The 27,249-nt window shown below is 42.5% G+C and overlaps 1 protein-coding gene across 2 annotated transcripts in view; it reads right to left on the bottom strand.

Moving 5' to 3' along the window:
* Positions 1-3,739: 3,739 nt before the first annotated feature.
* KCNH1 (potassium voltage-gated channel subfamily H member 1) overlaps positions 3,740-27,249 on the bottom strand; it is a 476,905-nt gene continuing 453,395 nt past the window's right edge. For both annotated transcript variants that reach the window (XM_063443862.1, XM_063443863.1), the window contains one exon: positions 3,740-4,588. In XM_063443862.1, the coding sequence (XP_063299932.1) occupies positions 3,740-4,588 (849 nt within the window). The remainder of the gene's footprint in view (positions 4,589-27,249) is intronic.

Raw genomic sequence — 27,249 nt, 5'->3', positions numbered from 1 at the left:
CTGTCTAAAAAAATAAAAATAAATGCAGCTTCCGAATGAATCTAAAATGGATGCTGTCCAGGAAGTGGGAGGGTCTGGGAGGGAGGGTCTGCTGCTGATTGTCTGGAATGTGTCTGCTGACTGTGAGGTACAGGGTCAAAGTTTACTCAATGATGATGAATAGGGGGTGTACCGAACATCGCATATGTTCGTCATCCGTGGCGAACGCGAACAAGCAATGTTCGCCAGCGAACTGTTCGGGACATCTCTCTTAGGCAGCATTTGAACAGTCCGTTCTTGAATTTCATGTGTTGGAAGCTGAAAATTGGGCAAACGAAATTATCTGAGTGACTTTGACAAGGGCCAAATAGTGATGGCTAGACGAATGGGTCAGTGAATCTTTAAATCATGTTCCTGGTATGCAATGGTTAGTACCTACCAAAAGTGGTACAAGAAAGAACAACTGGGGTTCCAGTGTCAGGGTTGTGAGTGCCCAAGGGTCTTTAATGCACAGGGGGAACGAAGGCTAGCCCATATGTTCCAATCACACAAAAGAGCTACTGGAGCTCAAATTGCTGAAAAAAATTAATGCTGGCCATGATATAAAGGAGTCAGAACACACAGTACATCGAAGTTTGCTGTGTATGGGGTCGCGTAGCCGCAGATCAGTCAGAGTGCTCACAATGACCTCTCTATATCGCCGTGACATGAGTGTCAGAAATGGATCAATGGAGCGATGGAAGAAGATTGCAAGGTCTGACAAATCATAATTTCTTATAGATCAGGTGGATAAACAGGTGGATGTGCGTCATTTACCTGGGGAACAGATGGCAGCAAGACACACTATGGGAAGAAGGCAGGCCATGAGAGGCAGTGTTATGCTCTTGGCAATGTTTTGCCAGGTAACCGTGGGTCCTGGCATGCATGTAGATGTTACTTTGACACATACCATCTACATGCAGATTGTTGCAAACCACGTTTACCCCTTCATAACAATAATGTCCCCTTATGGCAGTGGCATCTTTCAGCAAGGTAATGCACCCTGCCACACTGCAAAACTGTTCAGTAATGGCTTGAGGAACATGACAAAGAGTCCAAGATGTTGCCTTGGCCTCTAAATTCCCAAGTTCTCAATCCGACTGAGCATTTGTGGGAACAAATCTGATCCATGGAGGTCCCATCTTGCAGCTTGCAGGACTTAAAAAAATCTGCTGCTAATGTCTTGGTGCCAGACACCACAGAACACATTCAGAGGTCTTGTGGTGTCCATGTCTCGACATATAAGCTGTTCTGTCAGGAAGTGGGAAACCTACACGATATTAGGCGTGTGGTTTTAATGTTGTGGCTGATCAGTGTATGTCATTATGGATTCTCACAGATTGCATTATATATATGTACGATAATACCACCCTGCCCTTGCTCTCCATATTACATCCCTGGTCAGTGTTGCTATTAATTCCTCTATAGAACATTTTTGCCATTTTTATCATCCTATATAAACAGCAATACATTTGGAAAGTGTTAGATTCAAAAGGTAACTAACTATAAAGCTATTATGGATCTGGACCTACTATGATTTCTTCAATCTGACTCCCCATGGGAGTTGCTGTTGTATAGACCTGTCTATTGGAGACCTGTCTACTGGCTTGCTGTACACTGTATTGTTTGGTGTACTGTATGTTTTGTTCTGTTAACATAGTTGATTAAATATTTTGATCATCATTATTTCTTAAAGGGACACTAATGGCACCCAGACCAGTTTATCTGCAGCCTGTCCTTTTAACTTTGCAATGTTTTCTGTTTTGTTTTTAGAAATTCACCTCTAGTGGCTGTCTTCCTGACAGGCGCTAGAGGTGCTACTGCTATACTGACCGAGTAAAACTTGGCCACATGATGCTGAAGCTCTTGAATACAGTGTTTCCTATGGAGAATCTTAGATGCAAACATGGTGCTCTCTGCGCATGCACATCAGGTCCCTATGAGTGGATTGGGCCATTGCCAGAGGAGGTCAATACTCCTGAATGGTGTTCCTGGGAGGCAGAGAGGTGAGTAGTGCCAAGAGATCCTGGCACTGGAAACAGATGAGTAAAACTCTAATTTTATTAATGCTTTGGCAACGGGCCTTGGGACTACTATAGACAGGGGCAGAGACACTATGGCGTTTGGAATACAGTGTTTTCTTTTGGTTCCTTAAAGTGAGTTGGAAATCCTACCCTCGGTATGCCATGAAAATAACCTTTCTTTCTTAAGATTTATCCAAAAATATTATATTACTTGATAAGCTTACCCAAAATATATTAAATCAAAGCTATAAATGGAACATCTACTTCTGTTACACTGGAAAATGTTAAAATAGCATCTAAAAACAAGTTAATAAGGAAACGCAATTATTATAGGAACAGTAGTGACTCTGATAAACATTGGAAGACTCAGCAGCCAGTGCACGGTGATATGTCAACATGAAAATGGTCCTACGATTCAATAAATGGCATACGGCATATTAAAATGTTCTCACTTTCCTGTGTTGTGACTCGCATACTTTAGATAAGTGATATCAGAGTTACGAAGATGTGTGACATGTCTATATTATTAGTAAAAGCTATTATTAAGGTACCACTGCTCCCATTTCCCCACCAGCTCCAATGAGCCCAGGCTGCCCAGCCTGTGAGTTATTTTTTTGTGATATCCAGCACATTTTACAAGTAGGGCTGTGCAAAAGCTTCTGTGGATCTTTGTGAGAACATAGGCCCAGTTCTGTTATTCCTTTAATGCCATACTCCTACTAACTCCTACTAACCCCTTTGTGCCAGGACTGTCATGATATTTTGGGATTTGCCTGACCCCTTGTCCTGACGTTTGGCAGAATGAGCCAGCAAAGTTGCTCAGGAGCTTTTTTTTTTGCAGTTACAGCTGATCACAAAGGCCGCAGCAGTGGAGAATGTGTAATATAGTTCCGTTCCTTGTCCGTACCTTAAACTGGACAAGCATCTTAAGGCATGCTCCTGGAAAAGATAAGACTGCCAAATAAATAAAAGCCGATGTCCTAACCTTCTGATTTAAAGGTGCACTCACACTAGAGGAAAAATATCCTTCTATGTGATACAAACATCGAAATATCATTGGGCATATTGATCATTTTCAGTTGCCCCAAAAATCGATCCCACAAATTTTATTGGCACAGCATCTAATAATTTGTAATTTAGTTTATAAAAATAATACCAATAATAATATACAGTGCTTTATTTAGGATAATAGGAGACAATTCTACTATGCTTTCAATATGATTCTGTGGAAGCTATTACTCAGTATCATTGTTCACTGTAAGCACTTTTTATATGTAAGACAGCACTGATTCAATTAAAAATAAAGAATCCGCACAACAACAACGGGATAAGCAATGCCAACATCTGGTTGTGGTTGTTATAGAGATTTTTCTCTTTTTTTTTGTAGGTTTAGATGGATTCTGTATATTATGAATGCACCTTTAAATTTCCCAGCAACAGCCAGAAAAGAGAACATATTTTATAACCTATAAACGTTCTTGATTTCTAGAGTTTTCTACGAAGCTGCCATATGCACATTTGTTATTAGACACTGCCCATCTTCACGCAGGGAGCACGCCTGTTTTTGACCACGACAAAGTCCTCCTTAATGACACTGCAGCTTCAGAACGAACTGTTCAAGGCACCGGTGGCAGTGCCGGACCTAAAAGCTAAATACATCACATGTGTTTAGAATTCTATTCTTCTCACAGTAAATCTTAGGTTGATCCAAATATGTCCCTTTCCGATTCCGGAGATTGCGGCCTTGATATTTCAAATATCTCTTGTGGTGATTGAGAGCACCTTCTGGAGGCTAATATCCTTAGTATCTCTGCAAGCTGTTTTTCGATATTTGTCATTTTTGAATTCAAAGCTTTAATGTCTTCTTTTAACTCATGCTTCACCTCTAACACCGTAGCTTGGAGAGTCTGTTCTGGGATGGGATAAAAAGTGTGTTTAACTTCTGTCTGCACAGGACTTCGATCCTGAGGACTTCTAGTCTCCCCTATACTGTCCAAACGCAAGTCACTCTTTGTAATGCCACTGTCACATGAATCTGTCTTCTTTAGCGTAACCTCCCCTGAAGGTTTAGTTCTCTCAGGTAATATTTCCATAGACTCTGCTTTGGAAACTTTGTTCCAGTCCTCCCCTTTCCCACATGCATCTCTAAATCTGGCCCACCCTTTCCTTTTCACGAATTCCCCCGGAACTTTACCTCCTATGCTTTCTGCAACTGGAGCATATAGCTTAGCACGGTCTGATACACCAGACGTTGAAGCAGCCTGGAATGAAAGTGGAGTCGCAGGACTTTCGGTCACTGTCACTAGACTTGCTTTGATTGTGTTGCGAGCAGAATGTTCCACCAAGATGTTTCCTTTCTCTATATCTCGGTCTTTGGGGTCTCTAATGCCCCTCTCTGCTGCTAGTCGGGCTTCTTTTTGCTGCTTAAATCTCTGGAACAGGCGTCGGACTGGATGGTCTGGAGGGAGGATCAAAGGAGCTTCATTTTTGCTTTTCATCCATTCTTCTTCCTCTCTTTTCACATCACTTATTTTCCTGAACACAATCTGCAAGTAATAAAATATTTATTAATTAAGAGATCTCTGGTCTATCATATTTACCAACATGTTGTTATATGTGTAGTGACAGAGTGCTTAATTTATCATAGGATGAAGTGATTTTATTCAAAATTGCTCTGCACCTCTTACTCAATGACTGTAGCATGAATGCTTAATGTAATTGGCAACCTCTACAACACTGCGTACAATAATGTGTAATTAAAAGGGACATCTACACTTTGTGTTACACTATGTTTGTAACAGCTTGTTTGGAGAATTTATAAAAGAATGGTGCTAGAATTGCACAGAAATACACACAGCAAGAAAAAACACACAGCAAGAACAATGCTCAATATATTTTCTTATTGATTGATCTAATTATCAATGATACATCTAGTGTATGTAACCAGGATCAAACTGGGACCAGTAATGATGATTTTTTTTGGGTGTCCCTGTCCAATCAGCCCTCCTTTCTTTATAAACTTGGATGGTTTTTTGGCGACATAGCATGTTTGTGATTTTGTAGGGAGATCTTTATCTCACATTTCCTTAGCAGGTTATGGAAATTAGAGAAGAAATATAATATCATATTCTTCATTCATATATTCAGTGCAGGCACCAGGCGCCGACTATGAAAACTCATACTTAAATACTAGGATTGCGCATAACATACAGAGAAACTGGTACACTTGAACCTGGCAGCTTCTTTCTTGTACTTAAAGGAAAATTCCAAGCACCATAACTACTACAGATCACCATAGTAGTTCTGATGCAGGAATGCACTGGCATCCCCATTGCAAGGAGTCAAATACTTTCTGGATGGTTTGACTTTTTAACTGGGACCGCTGGGTGCCTTTTCCCACCTCTACTAACATATCCGTAGAACTTCTGGCTCTCTGGCAATGGTCGTGGAGATAGAGAGTGGTGCCTGACAGACTGCATATAAGAAGCCTTACCATTCAAAAATGGTTTGACTCCTTGGAATGGGGATGAGGGGTTTCCAGGGCAACCCTGGCATCACAACTACTATAACGAGCTCACCACTTACCTGGGGTATATTGGGCATCTTTTCCCATCTCCACTACCAGAGAACTGGAAGTACCTAAGCAGGAACATCATTTAGTTCTCCTAAACTAAGCTGTCTACTGATTTATTTCAACCAATGAGATAAGGCTTGCTTCGTTTGCTCTCAACCAGTGAGATAAGCCCTGCATTAGTTCCTCTCAACCAATGAGATAAGCCCTGTATTTATTGCTCTCAACCAATGAGATAAGCCCTGCTTTGATTGCTCTCAGCCAATGAGATAGGTGTTGATTGCGCCCAACTATTGAAGTCTGGGCTCTCCGGCGATGATAGTGGAGGCAGAGAGTGGTGCCTGATAGACCCTATTTTAGAAGTCAAACTGTCCAAAAAATGGTTTGACTCCTTGGAATGGGGATGGGAGGTTTCCATGCCAATCCTGACATCACAACTGCTACATCTAGCTCACCACGTAAAGGTGTGCTGCTAAAATATATAGCCATTATTTATTTCTACATGCACATTCATCCCAAACACTATTAACCCCTTAAGTCCGCAGGGCGTACATTTACGTCCTTTTTAAAGCGGCTTTAAACGCCGCAGGACGTAAATGTACGCCCTCCGGTTTATATTCACTTACCCGGTCGCCCGCGATCCCACGCCGGCGATCGCGGTTGGGGGGACTCCCAGGGAGCCCCCCCGCGGCAGATCTTCCTCCTCCGGTCCCCCCCGGTCATGTGAGAGTGAGGTCCTTGCGAGGACCTCCCAATCACATGGCCGGGATAGCTGGCTGCAGCAATGCCAGCAGGGGGACTAACTGTAATGACAGTCCCCCTGCTGGCTGAAATCAAATAAAAAAAAAAGTTAAAATAAGTGTAAAAAAATATATATATACTTAGATCATATATATATATATATATATATGATCTAAGTATATATATACACATATACACGCATACACATACACTGTCTAGGTGTATTTTAATATTAATATATATATAATTATATATATATATTAATATCAAATTACACGTAGACTGATACTGATTAAATATATATATATAATTATTGTTATATATATATATTTATTTATAATATAAAAAAATAAATATGTAAATACGTAAAAAAATTAAATAAAAAAATTAAAAATAAAATATTCAAAAATATATAGATGTGTTTTATTTCGTTCTAACTGTATTGTGATATTAATATATATATATATATTTATATCAAAATACACGTAGAACGAAATAATATATATATATATATATATATATATATATACATAAATATATACGTATATATATTATATATATACCTATATATAAATAAAAATATTTAAAAAAAATTATATATATATATATATATATACGTATATATACACATATGTATATATATATACATATATTAATTCTACACATATATTTATGCAATAATTTTACATAATTAGGTATCCTAATTAATTACAATTAGCCGGACCTGCCTGACAACCCATGCCGAAAGTATAGGGAATTTAATTTGCTAGCACTATATTTAACTCTATAACTTTCCAAGACACCATAAAACCTGTACATGGGGGGTACTGTTTTACTCGGGAGACTGCGCTGAACACAAATATTAGTGTTTCAAAACAGTAAAATGTATTACAACGATGATATCGCCAGTAAAAGTGAAGTTTTTTGCATTTTTCACGCACAAACAGCACTTACACGGACGATATTATTGCTGCAATACTTTTTACTGTTTTGAAACACAAATATTTGTGTTCAGCGAAGTCTCCCGAGTACAACAGTACCCCTCATGTACATGTTTTATGGTGTTTTCAAAAATTACAGCGTCAAATATAAGGCTTGTGTTTCATTTCTTTCACATTAAAATTCGCCAGATTGCTTACGTTGCCTTTTTGACCCCATGGTAGACCAAGAATGAAAATTACCCCTATGATGGCATACTATTTGCAATAGTAGACAACCCAAGGTATTGCAAATGGGGTATGTCCAGTCTTTTTTAGTAGCCACTTAGTCACAAACACTGGCCAAAATTGGCGTTTTTTGAATTTTTCACACACAAACAAATACTAACGCTAACTTTGGCCAGTGTTTGTGACCAAATGGCTACTAAAAAAGACTGGACATACCCCATTTGCAATACCTTGGGTCGTCTACTATTGCAAATGGCATGCCATTATGGGTGTAAATTAATTTCCTGGGCTACTATACAGTCTCAAAGGCAACGTAACCAATCTGGCGAATTTCAATTTCAAATGTAACGTGCTATATTTGACCCTGTAACTTCCCAAAACACCATAAAACATGTACATAGGGGGTACTGTTTTACACGTGAGACTTTGCTGAATACAAATATGTGTATTTTATTGCAGTACAAGCAAACAGTATTATGACATTGACAGTTAAAATGACATGTAGAACTAAAAAAATAAATAAAAATCTTATTTTCTCCCATTTTTTCATATTAAATTATGTTTCATAGCTAAATATTTGATATTAAATAAAAGCCCTGTTTCCCCTGAATAAAATGATATATAATAAGGGGGGGTGCATTTAATATGAAAGAGGTGAATTACGGTTGGACAGATATATAGCGCAAATGCCAGGTTTTGTTTACATTTTGTTTCGTTCACAACTTGTACATTTGGCTGCGGTCTTAAGGGGTTAATGATTGCAGAGCTAATAAACAGTAGTCTTTGTAAAACTTTCAGTGAGTTATAAAATGTTTTCATCTTTACTGTTTGACACCTGTGAGCAGGTGAGTTACATATAGTCTGTTAGACTAAATACTAACAAGATGTCAGGATCGGGACAGGGATCCAACACGCAGAGTACAAACAGTAGCCAGATACGTATACCGGACCTTAGAATGGCCGGACTAACGTAAGTAGTACAGTATAGAATGGTCAAAGACAAGCCGAGGTCGAGGGTAACAGAAGACAGGTAAGCGAGAGACAAGCCGAATCAAGGGTAACAGAGATAAGCAGAGTAAGGTAAACAAGCCGGGTCAAAACCAAAAGGGATAATAGAATACACAAGCACTGAGTGACTAGAACAAGCTAGAACCACGACAGGGCAATGAGCTAATGAAAGAAGCTCTGTTAAATACCCTGTTCAGAGCAGTAACCACGCCTCCGAGGCGTCCTGATTGGTCCTGCAGCAATTGAGTGACAGGTCGTTCCGGAGGAGTTTCCTGATGACAACTTCCTGCCTAGATGCTGTAAAAGGCAGTCACTCCCTCGCGGCCGGCCTAGCATGACCGGATAGACCGTGGGAAAGGGAGCCATCAGGCCGTCTGGATGGAGGAACAGCTAAGTCTCTACCTCTTTCGGAGGTAGAGACCGCAGGTACCCTGACAGTACCCCCCCTCTCAGATACGCCCACCGGGCGGAATACACCAGGGCGAGAAGGGAATCGAGAGTGAAACGCCCTGCGGAGACGGGGAGCATGCACCTCCTCCTGAGGTACCCAACTTCTCTCCTCAGGACCATAACCCTTCCAATCGACCAGATATTGCAGTTTCCCCCGGGAGATTCGAGAATCAACGATGGAATTGACCTCATACTCCTCCTGACCCTCCACCTGAACTGAGCGGGGAGGGGCGATCGTGGAGGAGAACCTGTTACATATTAATGGTTTTAGCAAGGAAACATGAAATGAATTAGGAATGCGTAAGGCATTAGGCAACGCTAAACGATACGCAACTGGGTTAATTTGAGACAGTACCCTGTAAGGTCCAATATATCGAGGAGCAAACTTCATGGACGGCACTTTTAACCGAATGTTTCTAGTACTTAACCATACTCTATCGCCTGGAACAAACACCGGTGCTGCCCTTCTACGTTTGTCAGCGTGTTTTTTAACCAGCGTAGAATTGTGCAAAAGAATTTGTCGAGTTTGATCCCACAACTCTCTTAAATTGGCAACATGAACATCCACCGACGGTATCCCTTGAGAAGAAGACTCCGAAGGAAGGATGGAAGGATGAAAGCCATAATTCAAGAAAAAAGGGCTAGAATGCGTAGAATCACAAATGAGATTGTTATGTGCAAACTCCGCCCAAGGAATCAAACCGACCCAATCGTCCTGGTGTTCTGAAACGAAACAACGTAAATATTGTTAAACTTTTTGGTTAGTGCGTTCAGCAGCTCCATTGGACTGAGGATGATAGGCAGAGGAGAAATTCAATTTGATGCCTAGTTGGGAGCAGAATGATCTCCAAAAACGGGAAACAAATTGGGAGCCTCTGTCAGAGACAATTTGGGAAGGTATCCCATGCAAACGGAAAATCTCCCTGGCGAATATCTCCGCTAATTCGGGCGAAGATGGGAGTTTAGGTAGGGGAATGAAGTGAGCCATTTTAGTAAATCTGTCTACCACAGTGAGGATGACAGTCTGCTTTTTAGAGATAGGCAAATCAACAATGAAGTCCATTGCCAGGCAGGACCAAGGCTTTTCAGGAACCTCTAAAGGGTGCAGAAATCCGCATGGAAGCGAATGGGGTAGCTTGGTCTTGGTACAAACTTCACATGCCCCAATGAATTCTTTAATATCCTTGCGTAAGTCAGGCCACCAAAAATCTTTAGAGACCAGCGCATAAGTCTTGCAGATGCCAGGATGCCCAGCCACCTTGCTGTTATGGAGACAGCGTAGCACCTCCAGTTGGAGAGCGGCAGGAACGAAGTGTCGATCCCCAGGAGTCTGTTTGGGTGCCAAATGCTGAAACTTCATGATCTCAGAAAGCAATGGAGAGTGAATCCTGAGATTCGTGTTCGCGATGATATTCCCCTTAGGAACTATGGAGGACAGAAGTGGTTCAGTTATAGTGGATGGTTCATATTGACGAGACAAAGCATCGGCTTTAGAGTTCTTAGAACCAGGTCTATACGTAAGTACATAATTAAAGTGAGTGAGGAACAAAGCCCAGCGAGCCTGCCTGGCGGACAAGCGCTTAGCCTCCCCAATATAAGACAAGTTCTTATGATCCGTTAGGATAGTAACAGGGTGTAGTGTCCCTTCCACTAAATGTCTCCACTCCTTTAAAGCCTTAATGACCGCTAACAGTTCCCTCTCCCCGATGTCATATCTGCTCTCAGGCCCAGAAAATTTTTTAGAGAAGAAACCACAAGGGTGTAACGGTTTATCCACCCCTAACCTTTGAGACAGAACAGCCCCAACTCCTGTCTCAGAAGCATCGACCTCGAGCAAGAAAGGCAGAGTCGTATCAGGATGAACTAGAATGGGAGCTGAGGCAAAAAGTTCCTTGAGAGTCTTAAAAGCACCAAGAGCTTCCTCAGGCCAGAACTTAGTATCAGCCCCTTGTTTGGTCATATTGGTAATAGGCGCAATGATAGAGGAGTAACCCTTAATGAAGCGCCTATAGTAGTTGGAAAAACTAATAAACCTTTGGATAGCCTTGAGTCCTTTGGGCAAAGGCCAGTCTAAAATAGATTGGAGTTTACCAGGATCCATTTTAAAACCTTCCCCAGAAATCACGTACCCAAGAAAGTCTACCTGAGACTGATCAAAACTGCACTTTTCCAATTTGCAGTATAGACCATGTTGCAGAAGTTTGTGTAACACCTTTCTGACCTGTCTATGGTGAGTCTCAATCTCCTTAGAGTGTATTAGTATGTCGTCCAGGTAAACAATAACACAATCATGCTGAAACTCCCTAAGTACCTCATTAATCAACTCTTGAAATACTGCAGGAGCATTGCATAGTCCAAATGGCATAACAGTGTATTCGTAATGGCCATACCGAGTATTGAATGCCGTCATCCACTCGTGACCTTGCTGGATTCTCACCAAATTGTAAGCCCCTCTGAGATCTAACTTGGTGAAGATTTTGGAGCCCTTAAGACGATCAAATAACTCGGTAATCAGTGGGATAGGATAGGCATTTCTGACCGTTATTTTATTCAAGCCTCGGTAATCGATACAAGGTCTCAGCGTGCCATCCTTCTTCTTAATGAAAAAGAACCCCACCCCGGCCGGAGAAGAAGACCTCCTGATGAATCCCTTTTCTAAATTCTCCTGAATATACTCCTCTAGAACCGAGTTTTCCTGAACAGACAAAGGATATACATGGCCCCTCGGAGGCATAGTCCCGGGTAGAAGCTTAATTTTACAGTCAAATGACCTGTGTGGCGGCAAAGAATCGGCATTCTTCTTGTCAAACACTGCCCTTAAGTCTAGGTAAAGGTCTGGTATTTGTCTTTCTGTGGACTGAGTAGGATTCTCCTGTATGTTAATATTAGCTAATGGAGAAACCTTGCACAAACACCGATCCTGGCAGCCCTGGCCCCACGAGAGTATCTCCCCTAACTCCCAATCAATAATAGGGTTATGTTCTTTCAACCATGGGTACCCCAGAACTATGGGAACGGAAGGAGACGAAATGAGCAGAAGAGATAAATTCTCCACGTGTAGGATACCAACATTTAACTCAATGGGTATGGTCTCACGAAAGATAAAAGGGTCTAGTAGTGGTCTACCATCTATTGCCTCAACGGCCAAGGGTGTCTCCCTTAGCTGGGATGGGAAATTGTTTTTACTAGCAAAGGCTTGGTCGATAAAATTCTCAGCAGCACCGGAATCTATCAAAGCCATAGCCCTTACTACTTCCCTCCCGCAAGTTAAGGAAACTGGTAGCAGAAGCCTGTGATCTTTATAATTAGGAGTAGAGGACAAAATAGAAACACCCAAGGCCTGTCCTCTAGAGAGACTTAGGTGCGAGCGTAAATGACCCTTAGCTCCACAATACATACACAAACCCTCTCTTCTCCTGTACTGTCTTTCCTCCTCAGAGAGGCGGGTATACCCTATCTGCATAGGTTTAGGAAGCAAAGATACCGTGGAGTCAGGACTTGGAAAAGCGGGGGCTAACCTAAAAGAAGGTCTCCGGTTCCTCTCTCGAGTGTTCTGTCTCTCTCTTAAACGTTCATCTATACGAGAGATGAACGAAATTAAATCCTCTAAATTCTCAGGGAGTTCTCTGGTAGCAACCTCATCAAGGATTACTTCAGATAAGCCATTCAAAAATACATCCATATATGCCTGCTCATTCCACTTGACCTCTGACGCCAGAGACCTGAACTCTAGTGCATAATCCACCAGTGTTCGGTTCTCCTGTCTCAGACGCAACAGTAATCTGGCTGCATTAACCTTTCTACCTGGAGGGTCAAATGTTCTTCTAAAAGCAGCTACAAAGGCGTTATAGTTATAAACTAATGGGTTATCGTTCTCCCATAATGGGTTGGCCCATCTCAGAGCTTTCTCAATAAGTAGGGTGATAATAAATCCTACCTTTGCCCTATCTGTAGGATAAGAGCGAGGTTGCAATTCAAAATGGATACTAATTTGGTTTAAGAAACCACGACACTTCTCAGGAGCCCCACCATAGCGTACTGGGGGGGTAATGCGAGAAGAAGCACCCACTGTGGCTACCTCTAGACCTGAACCGACAGGAGAAACAGGGGTATTACGTATCTCCTCTGGTGGGTTATTGGCACGAGATAATAGAGCCTGTAGCGCAAGCGCCATCTGATCCATTCTGTGATCCATGGCTTCAAACCTAGGATCAGGAGAGGGAAGCTGACTGTTTGTACTCGCAGGATCCATTGGCCCTGTCGTAATGTCAGGATCGGGACAGGGATCCAACACGCAGAGTACAAACAGTAGCCAGATACGTATACCGGACCTTAGAATGGCCGGACTAACGTAAGTAGTACAGTATAGAATGGTCAAAGACAAGCCGAGGTCGAGGGTAACAGAAGACAGGTAAGCGAGAGACAAGCCGAATCAAGGGTAACAGAGATAAGCAGAGTAAGGTAAACAAGCCGGGTCAAAACCAAAAGGGATAATAGAATACACAAGCACTGAGTGACTAGAACAAGCTAGAACCACGACAGGGCAATGAGCTAATGAAAGAAGCTCTGTTAAATACCCTGTTCAGAGCAGTAACCACGCCTCCGAGGCGTCCTGATTGGTCCTGCAGCAATTGAGTGACAGGTCGTTCCGGAGGAGTTTCCTGATGACAACTTCCTGCCTAGATGCTGTAAAAGGCAGTCACTCCCTCGCGGCCGGCCTAGCATGACCGGATAGACCGTGGGAAAGGGAGCCATCAGGCCGTCTGGATGGAGGAACAGCTAAGTCTCTACCTCTTTCGGAGGTAGAGACCGCAGGTTCCACTGACACAAGACAAATGGTGAGTATTTATTTACTCCCGTTAAGCAACAACTCCTTGGAGACATCACTACTCGTTTCACCCACTTATGGCACAGAGTAGGGAAATCCTTTGTCCTGCACAGTGAGTGTGCACACAAACTGCCAGATCTAGATAAAAAGCTGACGACAGTCACTACAATACTCCAAGCACAACTTACAGCAATACTAATAACCCCTGCTAGGCTTTAAAGACGATATATAAATCATACATTACTTTTAACCATACAAATATGTAATGCACTATCTGTGTAAATGGGAGTATGTAATGGATTAAACAAAGCACCATTGGAAACTACATAAACAGTGTTTTGTTGAATGTCAGATTGTGCTGAATATTGTATTTCCACAAGGCTGTCCAGGGTTAATGACTTTTCTTTAATGAGTAGTATACACAGTAATTTTTTATTTCTCATCAGAGTGCATTGTCTCTACTGTATAGAGCTAGGCTGTAAACTTGCCACATTATCAATAAACTAGAGTTTGTGTATAAAACACGTTGGAATTGTCTTTCACGTTCACTGGAGAATTCCGCTGTTTAAATGTTTCACATATTACCTGGGAACAATGCTTGGCTTTCTAACAACGAGAACATTAATTAGAACCAACACATGAAATCCTTACCGACAGTGAGAATTGAAAGTGAATTTGAAATTTAAGGCCAAAGTAGTTGAACTGAAAGCATTGCTGACTTAGAGAATGTTTCACGTTTGGCTATTTTGACCTTACATTTTAATTTAACTTTGAATTCACCTTGAATTCTAACTTTAGTGATTAACCCTGTATGTTTACCAATGGAAAACAAGTTCTAGCATGGAAAAGCAAATATATATTGGAGTCAAAGAGCTTTGATAGTTGCCCTGCTAGTTCCACTGGGACATCATCGAAATGTATCCACATTTTGTGACTTTCAGAGTATTCTATCCAGTGCCTCAGTTAACGTTTCATTCCTACCTTCCCCAGGATTAATTTTACACAAGATATAGATTTTTTTAGAGCCGATATAGATTTTTTTAGAGCCGATACCGATAATCTGTGAACTTTCAGCCCGATAGCCCGATACCGATATTCTGTACATTTACCATTTAAAAAAAATAAACTATTTCTACACACATCTACTGTTTATTATTTATTTCTTTTTTTTGCAAATCTTTTTTTTTATTAAGGTAAATGCACAAAATATACATGCCAGTCAGAATTTTTTATGTTTTCAGGAATATATGTGTGTGTAGTGGATGCAATGAGAGTATTTGATTAGTGAATGCAGTGTGTGTGTTTGTGTAGTGGATGCAGAGTGTGTGTTTGTGTGGCGTGTGTATAGTAAATGCAGTGTGTTTGTGTAGTGTGTGTATATAATGAATGCAGAGTGTGTGTTTGTGTAGTGTGTAAATAATGAATGCAGCGTGTGTGTTTGTGTAGTGTGTGTTTGGGTAGTGTGTGTATATAATGTAAGCAGTGTGTTTGTGTAGTGTGTGTATATAATAAATGCAGAGTGTGTGTTTGTGTAGTGTGTGTTTGTGCAGTGAGTGTTTGTGTAGGTATGTTAAGTTTGTAAAATGTGGGGGGAAGCGTTTTTATTTTTGTAACGTTTTTAAAATATATAATTACTTCTTACTTGGCCAGCGAGGGGGGATATGGCATTCCCTGGTGGTCCGGTGGCATGGACTGAGCAGAGGGGGCGCAGCACATTCTTACTTACCTTCCCAGCAGCTCACTTCAGCTCCCCTGTCTAACTCTTGCGGCCTTAGTGCTGTGCGGAGGATTGTCATGGTAGCCTGTGGCAACATTCTGACGGCCGCAGGACTCGCGAGAATTAGACAGGGGAGCTGAAGGGAGCTGCTGGGAAGGTAAGTAAGAGTGTGCTGGGCCCTGGTCTGCATTATCGGCAATATCGGTATCTTGATTGGCTGATACCGATATTGCTGAAAATACAGAATATCGCCCGATGATATCGGCCAGACCGTTAATCGGTCGATCCCTAATAAAAATCTAGTATTATATCAGATTATTGTACTGATACCGGAGAAACTGACGGAAGCCAAGCACAGAGAGATGGACACAGGTTTCTTCAGGAAGGAAGAGATTCTTTATTGGATCACCGATCGGGACTCAGAGGGACTAGCGTCACCAAAATACAGCAAAGTCTGAGTACTGAATACATAGAGTACATTCCTTATATAGCACTGTAGCTCCTCCCACAATTAACTACACCCACACATACCCTTAACCTATTTAATGAATAGAGTCTAAACTCATCCATCCGGTCTAACCACGTGGCTCATCTGATACAAAGGAGAGGGACGCGTAATTCCAGTTCTTACATTCCTGCACCTGGTCAGTACAGTGATGACAGTATCTTAGCTACGTGTAATTAAGTAACTGATACTACAAACACATATACATACATATGCCTTGTGGCAATCTTAGCCTGCTAAACTTGTATTTTACTGGAATTACATCACATTCCCCCCTTTGATGCCTCTGATATTTCACAATTACTTGAGGCATCACTTAACCTTGGTTTGCATATACCTCAGGTTACCATGAACCAGACCAGACTTTTCTTATGATGTGAATCTTTTCAACACTCATCTTCCTGCATAGTTTCTCCCTGATCTAAAGCCTTATACTTATATATGGCCATTATCTGTGCAGCAGCCTTCCTCTCTGCTATAGTTCCTATCAGGCTTTGCACAGACCTAACTACTAAGGGTATAAGACACGGCAGGAGTAGACACAACATTAAAATTAGTAGGACTCCACCTACCACTGCCTTAAGCCCTCCAAACCACTCATACCAGCTACCAAACCAACTACTTGGATTATACCCTTTCCATACCTGAGTAGGCACATGCGCTAGTTTAACCATATGGCTAGTAAGCTCAGCTATTGCTTGCCCTTCGTCATCTATTTGAAGACAGCAATTACTTAGGTTAAACTTCCCACATACACCTCCCTCTACTGCCAAAAGGTAATCCAAGGCTAATCTATTTTGGTAGACTGCTGTCCTCATCCTGGTGTTATGCTTCGCTAGAAGATTGAGCGCTTGTGATGTCTCATTTGTGATAATCTCAACCACCGCCTGTAATCTTATAATACGGTTGAGCATATAAATAGGGGTTCTATAACCAAAGGTACCATCCTCAGCCCACGTGGCTGGCCCATAGTAATCTATAATACGCTGGGGAGGCCATTCATCATCTTCCCAGGCGCCTATCTCTATGGGTCCCCTTTTCTTCCTATGATTCACATCATACACTTTAACACCTAAAGTCTCACCTGTTTCAATCGGTAACAAGAAGAAGGATGGTTTGAGCATACCCAACACACATGCCCCTTCCCAGTCCTGTGGCAGCTCCGAATAGGCTTTCTTACCACAGATCCAGTACAAATTTGCTGGGGCTCTCCAAGTAGATGTGATGGATAGATCAAACCACACATCCTTTAAATTGGCATATCTAGCAAACGGGTTAGATGGTTCTGAGACATTTGAAGCCGACCACCAAGTTGTATTCTTTGTATCATCATCATAAGCTTTTTGCCCTAGACAAGTTAATTCTCCTACAGAAGTATTATACATTATTCCTTTCCTTGCTATGCAAACATAACCTATGATGGAGGTCTTTAATCTCCACTCAGATTTACCTCTAACACTCATATGATAATCGGCTTGTGTAGATATTAATTGGTCAACTGCCTCAGAACCGGACATTACCTCCTTTGCTTCCCAAGGCCATTGGTCTCCCATGTTAGTACCTCCACACACATAGCAGTTGGTAACATTAAGACTACCGGCAATACTTTCAGCTAAATCGATGAACAGGTTTTTAGCATTATGGGGGATCTTATTATCTATACTCATCTCTTCGTAAAAGGAATGGTATACTTGATGAGTCTGGGAGGATACCGTATCAGTCTCTATTCCTATAAACAATAATGTCCCAGGATCTAAACCCGTCCCGTATATTTGAAACCCAAATAAATTTCCATACTTATCTAAGAACTTGTCGGGGTTATTAATGAGTATATGGACTGGGTTGCATTCCATAGACTTACAATAAGGGCTAGTCGGCAACTTAGTCACTATCATGTCTTTGTCTACTGTCTGTCCCCAAGTTGCCCACCCCACACAAGACCAATATGGGCAAAAGTTATAATCTCTATTTGGGCATCTAGGACTTACATATTTATTTTTGCTACTGAGACAAATATATTTATCGTTAGACCCATACGTCCTCTCCCATCTAAGATCCCCACATACATTCCACGGCTTTCTACCACTCGATATCGCTTTACACGCATCAAATAGCAGAACACCCGAAGAATGTACGGATTCTAACACCGTTTTATTAATTAGGGTCCCCTGAGGATCTCCATTCCTGAGAGTCAACCAGATTGTACGAGGCTGATACTCCGGACTGAAGCACTTAGGTTCTCCTACTCTTAAATGGCACACACTATAATCTATATTTAAGTATCTACATCTCGATACATCTCCTTTACATTCGTATTGTGAATGCCAAATTAGGGTTTGGGAAATATGGTTACCTGTTCTCGTAGTCTTAATGCATACCTCACAGCTAGGAGTGTCGGTACCTCTACCTTCCTGAATATAAAAACACATATAAATAAACACTATCAAAAGCACATCTTTCGCCGTCATCCTCAGTCTTCGTCCGTGCGATGGCGCCTCAGCTTCCAGGATGTGAGGGGCTGCAGGGAATGGAGTTCTGCTCATCTTCACAGGTGTCCCTTCGAGACTTTCCTGGCTTATACACTATGTGATGGTAAGCGGACAGGCTTTATTATGGCCTTCTCACTCACACCTGTAACAATAAAATTTGTAATCCACAATAATTCCTCGTTACTCCGACTGAGTAGTGCGTTTTAACCGGATCTTGCAGGGATTCTCTGGATCTGCTGTAACTTGCCAAGAATCGACTGCTGCTGGTTTAACCCTGGAGTGATGTATCCACGGAGTCACTTCTGCTACTTTTATTGCTGTAGGGGTAGACAAAAGAACAACATAAGGACCTCTCCACTTGGGCCCTAACGGTACAGTATTCCACTCTTTAATCCACACTTGGTCTCCTGGATGGTAACTATGAACAGGGGGATAAATATTCACAGGTAATCTATCTTGTACCCATTTCTGTACCTCCTCCATAGTCTTACCCAACTCTACAACCTGCTGCCGAGTAATTCCTTCTCCCAACTGACTCAAGTCCCCCCTTAAGTTACCAAGTACGGGAGGTGGTCGCCCATACATGATTTCAAAAGGAGAGAGGCCCATCCTTCTGGTAGGGGTACTGCGGATTCGCAATAAAGCTATGGGTAAGAGAACGTTCCACTTAAGTTGGGTTTCCTGACACATTTTAGCCAACTGGTTCTTTATAGTTCTATTCATTCTCTCTACCTTACCAGAACTCTGGGGTCTATATGCAGTATGAAGCCTCCACTTTATACCAAGCATATGAGTCAGTTGTTGTAGGCACTGGTGAACAAAAGCTGGACCATTGTCCGATCCTATAGAACAGGGTAGTCCATATCGGGGTATTATTTCTCGTAGCAGGAATCTCACAACTTCTCCTGCTTTCTCTGTACGAGTAGGACATGCTTCTACCCAGCCTGAATAGGTGCACACAATTACCAGCAGGTAACGATGTCCACCCGATTTAGGCATCACTGTAAAGTCTATTTGTAGATCGGACATGGGGAGTCCCCCCATAAACTGGACTCCTGGTGGCTTTACTGGTCCTTGTCTTGCATTATTTTTAGCACACGTTACACATCTACGTACAATGGCCTGAGTCAAGTTGGACAATCTTGGTATGTAGAAATGTTTTCTAAGAGATTCTTCAGTACTGTCTCTCCCAGAATGTGTCCCGTTGTGATAATTTTGGACAATTTCTACCGCTAGCGATGCTGGTATAACTATTCTTCCATCTTCTAGCTGATACCACTTGTTCTCCAGATACTTTCCCGGTTCAGTCTTTAACCACTCCTCTTCTTGAGCTGTATAAACTGGAGTCCATTGGGACAGTGGAGTTGGTATAAGAGCAGCTATATGCCCCACATACTCCTGTCTTCCTGATTCAGCAGCACGCTTAGCTGCACTATCTGCCATCCGATTTCCCTTGGTTACATCACCATCACCTCTCAGATGTGCTCGACAATGAATAATACCGACTTCTTTCGGCTCCCACACTGCTTCCAATAGTTGTAGGATTTCAGCTGCGTACTTGATTTCTTTGCCTTCTGAATTCAGTAGTCCTCTTTCTTTATACAAAGCTCCGTGGGCATGAGTGGTTAAAAACGCATACTTAGAGTCCGTATAGATATTTACTCTTAAACCTTCAGCCAATTGTAACGCTCGTGTTAGTGCTATTAATTCTGCCTTTTGTGCTGATGTTCCTTTCGCCAGTGGCCGAGCTTCTATCACCTTGTCTATTGTTGTCACTGCATATCCTGCATAGCGGATCCCTTCTTTCACATAACTACTGCCGTCGGTGTAATATTGAACATCGGGGTTCTGGATGGGAAAATCACGAAGATCTGGTCTACTTGAGAATACTTCATCCATTACTTCCAAACAATCATGTTGACTTTCAGTAGGTTGTGGCAAAAGGGTAGCTGGATTTAAGGTGTTTACAGTCTCTAAATGCACTCTTGGGTTTTCACACAACATTGCTTGATACTTGGTCATACGGCTGTTACTAAACCAATGATTTCCTTTGTAATCCAACAACGTCTGTACTGCATGTGGGACTCGTACATAAAGTTCTTGACCCAGAGTGAGTTTATCGGCTTCAGCTACTAGCAGGGCGGCTGCAGCTACGGCTCTTAGACAAGGTGGAAGTCCGCTGGCCACTGCATCCAGTTGCTTAGACATGTAGGCAACAGGTCTTTGCCATGATCCCAAGTACTGTGTCAATACTCCCACAGCCATTCTTCTTTGCTCGTGTACATATAAGTAGAATGGTCGTGTGTGATCAGGTAGACCTAATGCTGGGGCACTCATCAAAGCCTTCTTCACATCTTCAAATGCCGTTTGCTGTTCTTGGGTCCATAAGAAGGGGTCGTGCTCTGTACCTTTGATAGCTGCGTACAGAGGTTTTGCTAGTATCGCATAGCTGGGAATCCATATCCTACAGAAGCCTGCTGCCCCCAAGAATTCTCGCACTTGTCTTCTATTCTTGGGTATTGGTATTTGGCAGACAGCTTCTTTTCTCTCTGGCCCCATAATTCTTTGACCTTCAGAGATATGGAATCCTAGATACTTGACAGTTGGCAAACACAACTGAGCCTTCTTTCTAGACACCTTGTATCCTGCCTTCCAGAGAATGTGTAGTAGATCGTGCGTTGCTTGCTGACAGATTTCTTTTGTAACTGCTGCTATCAACAAGTCATCTACATATTGTAACAATACACACTCTCCTGGGATGGACTCGAAATCCAATAGATCTTAAACTTAGGGCTGAACCAAATAGGGTAGGTGAATTTTTAAACCCTTGGGGCAGTCTTGTCCAAGTCATTTGGTGTTTTGAGCCCGTTACAGCGTTCTCCCACTGGAAAGCGAAAATACATTGACTTTCTGCGGCAATTCGGAGGCAAAAGAAGGCATCTTTGAGATCTAAGACTGTGAAGTAAGTAGCCCCGCCCGGAATTAAAGCAAGCAGGTTATATGGATTGGGTACAACTGGATGTATACTAACAACCGCATCATTGACTGCTCTTAAGTCCTGCACAGGTCGATACTCATCTGTGCCGGGCTTTTGAACAGGCAGCAATGGGGTGTTCCAGGGGGAAGTACAGAATTTTAGGATACCATACCGTATGAACTTATCCAGATAGGATTGGATGTTCTTCTTAGCCTTCTGCGGAATGTGATATTGTCTTAGGCTCACTGGATAAACCCCATGTTTCAGTTCAATTTTTATTGGTGGAATATTGCGGGCCAGTCCTGGTGGTTTGTTCTCTGCCCAAACTCCTGGTATGTTAAACAATGTCTCATCACTCCTAGGGTTTTGGCTAGTCAACACTGTATAAAGTCGCCACTCTTCTTCCTTTGGTACGGATAAAGTCATAATACCTGAAGGTCCATTAAACTTTAAAGATGTTGTTCCATCTGGTAGGAACGTAATCTGCGCTTGTAATTTGGATAGCATATCACGTCCCAGCAATTGGACTGGACATTCAGGCATATAAAGGAATTGGTGTTTTACTACGTGGCCTCCCAATGTACAGAGTCGACTTTTAAGAACAGGTCTTTCAGCACTTCTTCCAGTTGCTCCTATCACAGTAATAGTCCTTCCAGATGGAGGAGCAACTAGATTAGTCACCACTGAATGTTCAGCACCAGTGTCGATCATGAACGCACTCCTCTTTCCCCCTATTGATACATCGACCATAGGCTCCGCTCGACCAAGGGGGATGGAGCCCGGTCGGTATCAATAGTCCTCCATGACCGTGTCAGCCAATCCTACGAAGTCCCTACCTTCTCTATCGCGGGACCTTTGCGCTGCTGGAATATACCTATCTTCCCTAACACTTCCTCTGTTCCCATTACTCCCTCTATAACCATTACTCCCTCCGGGGCCTCCTCTACCTCTCGCTCTGCCTCTAAAGTTTCCGTAGCCTGCCCTGGGTTGGTCTCTCTCGTACTGCTCTCTTTGCGGACATTCGTTCCTCCAATGCCCTTCTTCCTTGCAATACGCACACTGATCCCTACTCAAAGGCTCCCTACTCCATCTATTATTGCCTCTATCTGGGCCCCGTTTATCTACGCCTGCGATCGCTACCGCTAGCATATCAGCCTTTTTACGCATCTTGCGCTCCTCCTCTTTCTTGCTTTCTGTTTCCCTATTCATATAGACCTTATTAGCTACCTCCATTAGTTGGGAGATTGACATACCTGCAAACCCTTCTAACTTTTGTAGCTTGCGCTTAATATCTCCGTAAGCTTGGCTGACAAAGGCGGAGTTAACCATTCGGGAATTGTCTGCGTCTTCCGGATTAAAGGGGGTGTACAAGCGGTACGCCTCCAATAATCGGTCATAAAAGACACTGGGCGCTTCATCGCTTTTCTGGATCACCTCAACTGTCTTCGACATGTTAATGGCTTTCTTTCCTCCGGCTTTCATGCCAGCAATTATAGCGTCTCTATAGGCTCTGAGTTGAACCATATCAGCACCATTTACGTTCCAATCGGGATCAGTGTTGGGATAATGTGTTGCGGCCCATGCTGCTGGATTAGCTTGGTTCAAAGCACGGGCTCTATCCTCTAATGCTTTAATGGCTGCTTGATTTATTCTTGTCCTTTCCTCATTGTTAAATAAAGTCATTAATAACTGCTGGCAATCAGCCCATGTCGGATTATGTGTCTGTACTATTGAGGTGAACAGATCAGTCATGGCTTGTGGTTTCTCAGTATACGAGGAATTATGGGTCTTCCAGTTTAAAAGGTCGGTAGTGGTGAAAGGGACATATACGAAGACAGGGTCAGCGTGTGCCATTTGACCTGCGGCATCGATATAAGCTGACCCGGGATTTAAGCGAAGAGGCATCTGATAGTGCTTTAATTGTTGGGCACCAGTCAACTGTCGGGTTTGGATGGGGCTACGTAGGGAAGCGTCAGTCATGGGTTCCGGTCGGGGAGATATAGGGTATGGGGATGTGGGAGGTTGGTTTTGGGAAAAGGTAGTGAATAGAACACTTCGGGCCGAGCTAGATGAAGCTTGACCGGAAGTCTGAAGTGGCGCCAAATCAGGATATTCGTTTCTAATGGGGGTGGGTTCTGGTTCCGGAAGGGGAGATTTAGTACGAGGGGGGGTGGATCCTGTACTGGAGGAGGAAGCGGAAGTGGATGAGGGTAATGAGGGAAGGGTTACAGGACTTCCTGTATTTGCGTCACTTCCTCTTACCGGAAAGTAAGGGGGCGGCAAAGGGATCTCGGACTCAGGGGGCGTGTCCAAAATGGGCCTAACACCAGCCCTAGTGGACGAACAAGTCCTAGCTACCATGAGGCGACACTGTTCCTCGTGGCATGTCCGGAGCCATTTTGGCGAGTCATTTACGGCCTGTCTCCAACAATCAATATAAGGAAACTGGCCGTAAAGTTCAGGCCTACCTGATACAGCCACGTGTAAGCGCTGTACCAGAGTTGGATCCAAACTGCCACGTGGCGGCCATGCCGCAACCAAAGTAGGCCACTCCCTAGTGCACAAAGTGACCAAACGTACAGGGGACATCTTAACCCCAAAATCACAAACTTTGAATCCCTTTTTAAAATTCTTAACCATACATCCTAAGGGATCCGGAATCGTTGACTGCGACGCACCCATATTTAACAGTGGAACGTCGTCGACAACGATTACTATACATGCGTACTATTCAACAGTCACACCCGTTTCCTCTGGCAACAGCACCACGTGGTACGGTTACCAAGTGAAACGTACACAATAACAATAAACACTCAGGGAATTCCCGTACACACACAGCTGCTACACCAGTCACTATATAATCAATATTATGCCCTTTGGCGTAACTACACAGTCACCCACGCTATAATTCTCTATATACGAATTACCCGTCTATAACACACCCCAGTAACATCGTCTTTTACAAATAGCGGTTACAGTACGGTTAGCATAGGTCAAAGCACAAGTTAAGGTCACAATACAATTATTAGTGGTTATGGTGTTAAACATGCAATGGACGACAATGATTAGTACTTATTATATAATGTCAGTAAATATACAGGGTTATGGTACCGTGCACTATAATACAGCAACACACTATTAACACTCTCGCTAGACGGCTGAGCTCGCGCTATCTAACAAGATATACACTTTACTAAAACAATCGTTAACACATTTACAATTCCCAACTAAACTATTGGCCAGTACCTTGAATGGACTACCTAAAACTATATACACCCGTTTTGGTTAGCCACACTGCCCAATCACCACATATACATAGCGAGCTAGAGAACCGAATTTACACAGGCGCCTCTTAGTCGCACTATACAACGAGCTAGAGATCCGAATTTACACAGGCGCCTCTTAGTCGTACTATCAAAAGTCTAGTGGGTTCCAAATTTACACGCCTTCCCACTTAGCCCAGATAGGATGAGAACTAGCGAACCGAATTTACACAGGCGCCGCTTAGTCTCCCGGTCCCTCCGACCTAGCGAACGTAATATACACCCTAGAACGCTAGTCTAGACAAGACACCGGTGTCCGGCTAGGGCTATCTTACACCAGGACCCCGCCTGACTAACCAAATCAAACGGTCTGACTAAAGAGCGTTCGATCGAGCGGTGCGCCTTCGCTCCTTCCCTCCGACAGAGGGGGCAGATACAGATTCAAAAACCCCTTTGGGCCTACCGCACAATCGGTATACCCCTAGCGGGTCCTGCCGTCTAAAACAGCAGTTATCTTACCTCCTCGTTCCTGAACCTGAGTTCACACTCATCGACGGGGACACCCCAGCACTTCTCACGTAGAGGCCGATGATCTCCTGGACAACAGACCAGTGGCGCCGAGACGAAGGGAGGTCCACGCAGAAGTTCAGGGGTGCAGCCGTAGAGAACGTGGGCAAAGATAGACCGTCTCACGCCTCTGCCTCTCAGCTACCGTTGAACGATGAGCTTCCCGGCCAATGCACCAAATGATACCGGAGAAACTGACGGAAGCCAAGCACAGAGAGATGGACACAGGTTTCTTCAGGAAGGAAGAGATTCTTTATTGGATCACCGATCGGGACTCAGAGGGACTAGCGTCACCAAAATACAGCAAAGTCTGAGTACTGAATACATAGAGTACATTCCTTATATAGCACTGTAGCTCCTCCCACAATTAACTACACCCACACATACCCTTAACCTATTTAATGAATAGAGTCTAAACTCATCCATCCGGTCTAACCACGTGGCTCATCTGATACAAAGGAGAGGGACGCGTAATTCCAGTTCTTACATTCCTGCACCTGGTCAGTACAGTGATGACAGTATCTTAGCTACGTGTAATTAAGTAACTGATACTACAAACACATATACATACATATGCCTTGTGGCAATCTTAGCCTGCTAAACTTGTATTTTACTGGAATTACATCACAGTACTTTCTCTGTACTGATTACATGCCTCATTACCTTCACTCCCACCGTTTCCATTTTATTCTATGGTGCAATCCCCTGTATGTTTCACTTATACCTAGAGATCTTAGTGGTGTCTCTTCTACATAATAAATGAAATATATTTTAAATGTTTGCCTTTATAAAAACAGGTTAAGTGTCTCTTCAATATCCCAGAATGCTCTGTATTCATGTTTTATGTACAACAGGAGAAACTGCACCTTATAGTGAATCTGAAAGATAAATAATTCAGGACGGTGTTACACAGTTGCAAGCAGGCAAAGATTTCAAAGTATTTTTTTTTTTTTTTTTTAACAAAATGCAGTTGTAATAGAGAGGAGTGATTTCAGGCCTTTGCCTATTATATGATTTGTAAATTAAATTCTGATATTCTGATGGTAATGGAGGAGTTTAAATAGATTCAAAGCCTGGCTGACAGACAAGTAAAACCCATTAATATCTACATTATCCTATCCATGGATTCATATTTGGCCAGTATATCTCTATCGTTTAATATACACTACCACTGCCGATCTCCATATCTTAATATACATCACCCCTGAATTTATTAATATAAATCACCCCTGCATGTCTTAACATAAACCTCTCCTGGATGTTTTAATATAAATCACTCCTCCATTTGTTAATATATTTCACCCTGCATATGTCCATAATAAAATATATACATTAAACGTGCATACCTCTAAGCATTTTCACAGTTCAATAGATCTGCTATGCTTTTTTAAATTTATTTTACTATTATTCGCATTGGAAAACATTCAGTTTGCAACATATATTACTGTCTGAAAACTTGCATCTTCAGGAGAATGGGAATAAATGCACGGTCATTGATCTTCTATCTTACAAACTCTCTTATTTTAGGGTACCACAAATTAACAAGCCACATAACATAAACAATTACCAAGAAGTAATAAATGAGTTATAATGACAGCAAAACTTCGCTGGGTTTTAAATGAGAGATGATGTGATCTTTAAACCGTAGGCACTTGTATAGATTCATCAGTGTTGAGCAAGTTCTTAGAACTGATTTTCATTAGTGTGAGGGAAGTGGTAAAGAAAAAACAGTCACTCTACACAGATCAATGGAAGAAGTCTACCTCTCCAACATCTTTATACTTCACCAGCCACCACTGAGGATCGCCATAAAAAAAAAAATTAACAAAAAGACAACCCGCATCGAGTTGGCCATCGAGGGATGTGCACAGACTGTGCTCGCATGGCCCGTATAAGGTGTTCCCACTCTATGCAATTTCAGTCAG

This window comes from Pelobates fuscus, chromosome 2, assembly GCF_036172605.1.
Source record: "Pelobates fuscus isolate aPelFus1 chromosome 2, aPelFus1.pri, whole genome shotgun sequence".
Taxonomy (NCBI): domain Eukaryota; kingdom Metazoa; phylum Chordata; class Amphibia; order Anura; family Pelobatidae; genus Pelobates; species Pelobates fuscus.
This window is presented reverse-complemented; position numbering and strand designations above follow the sequence as displayed.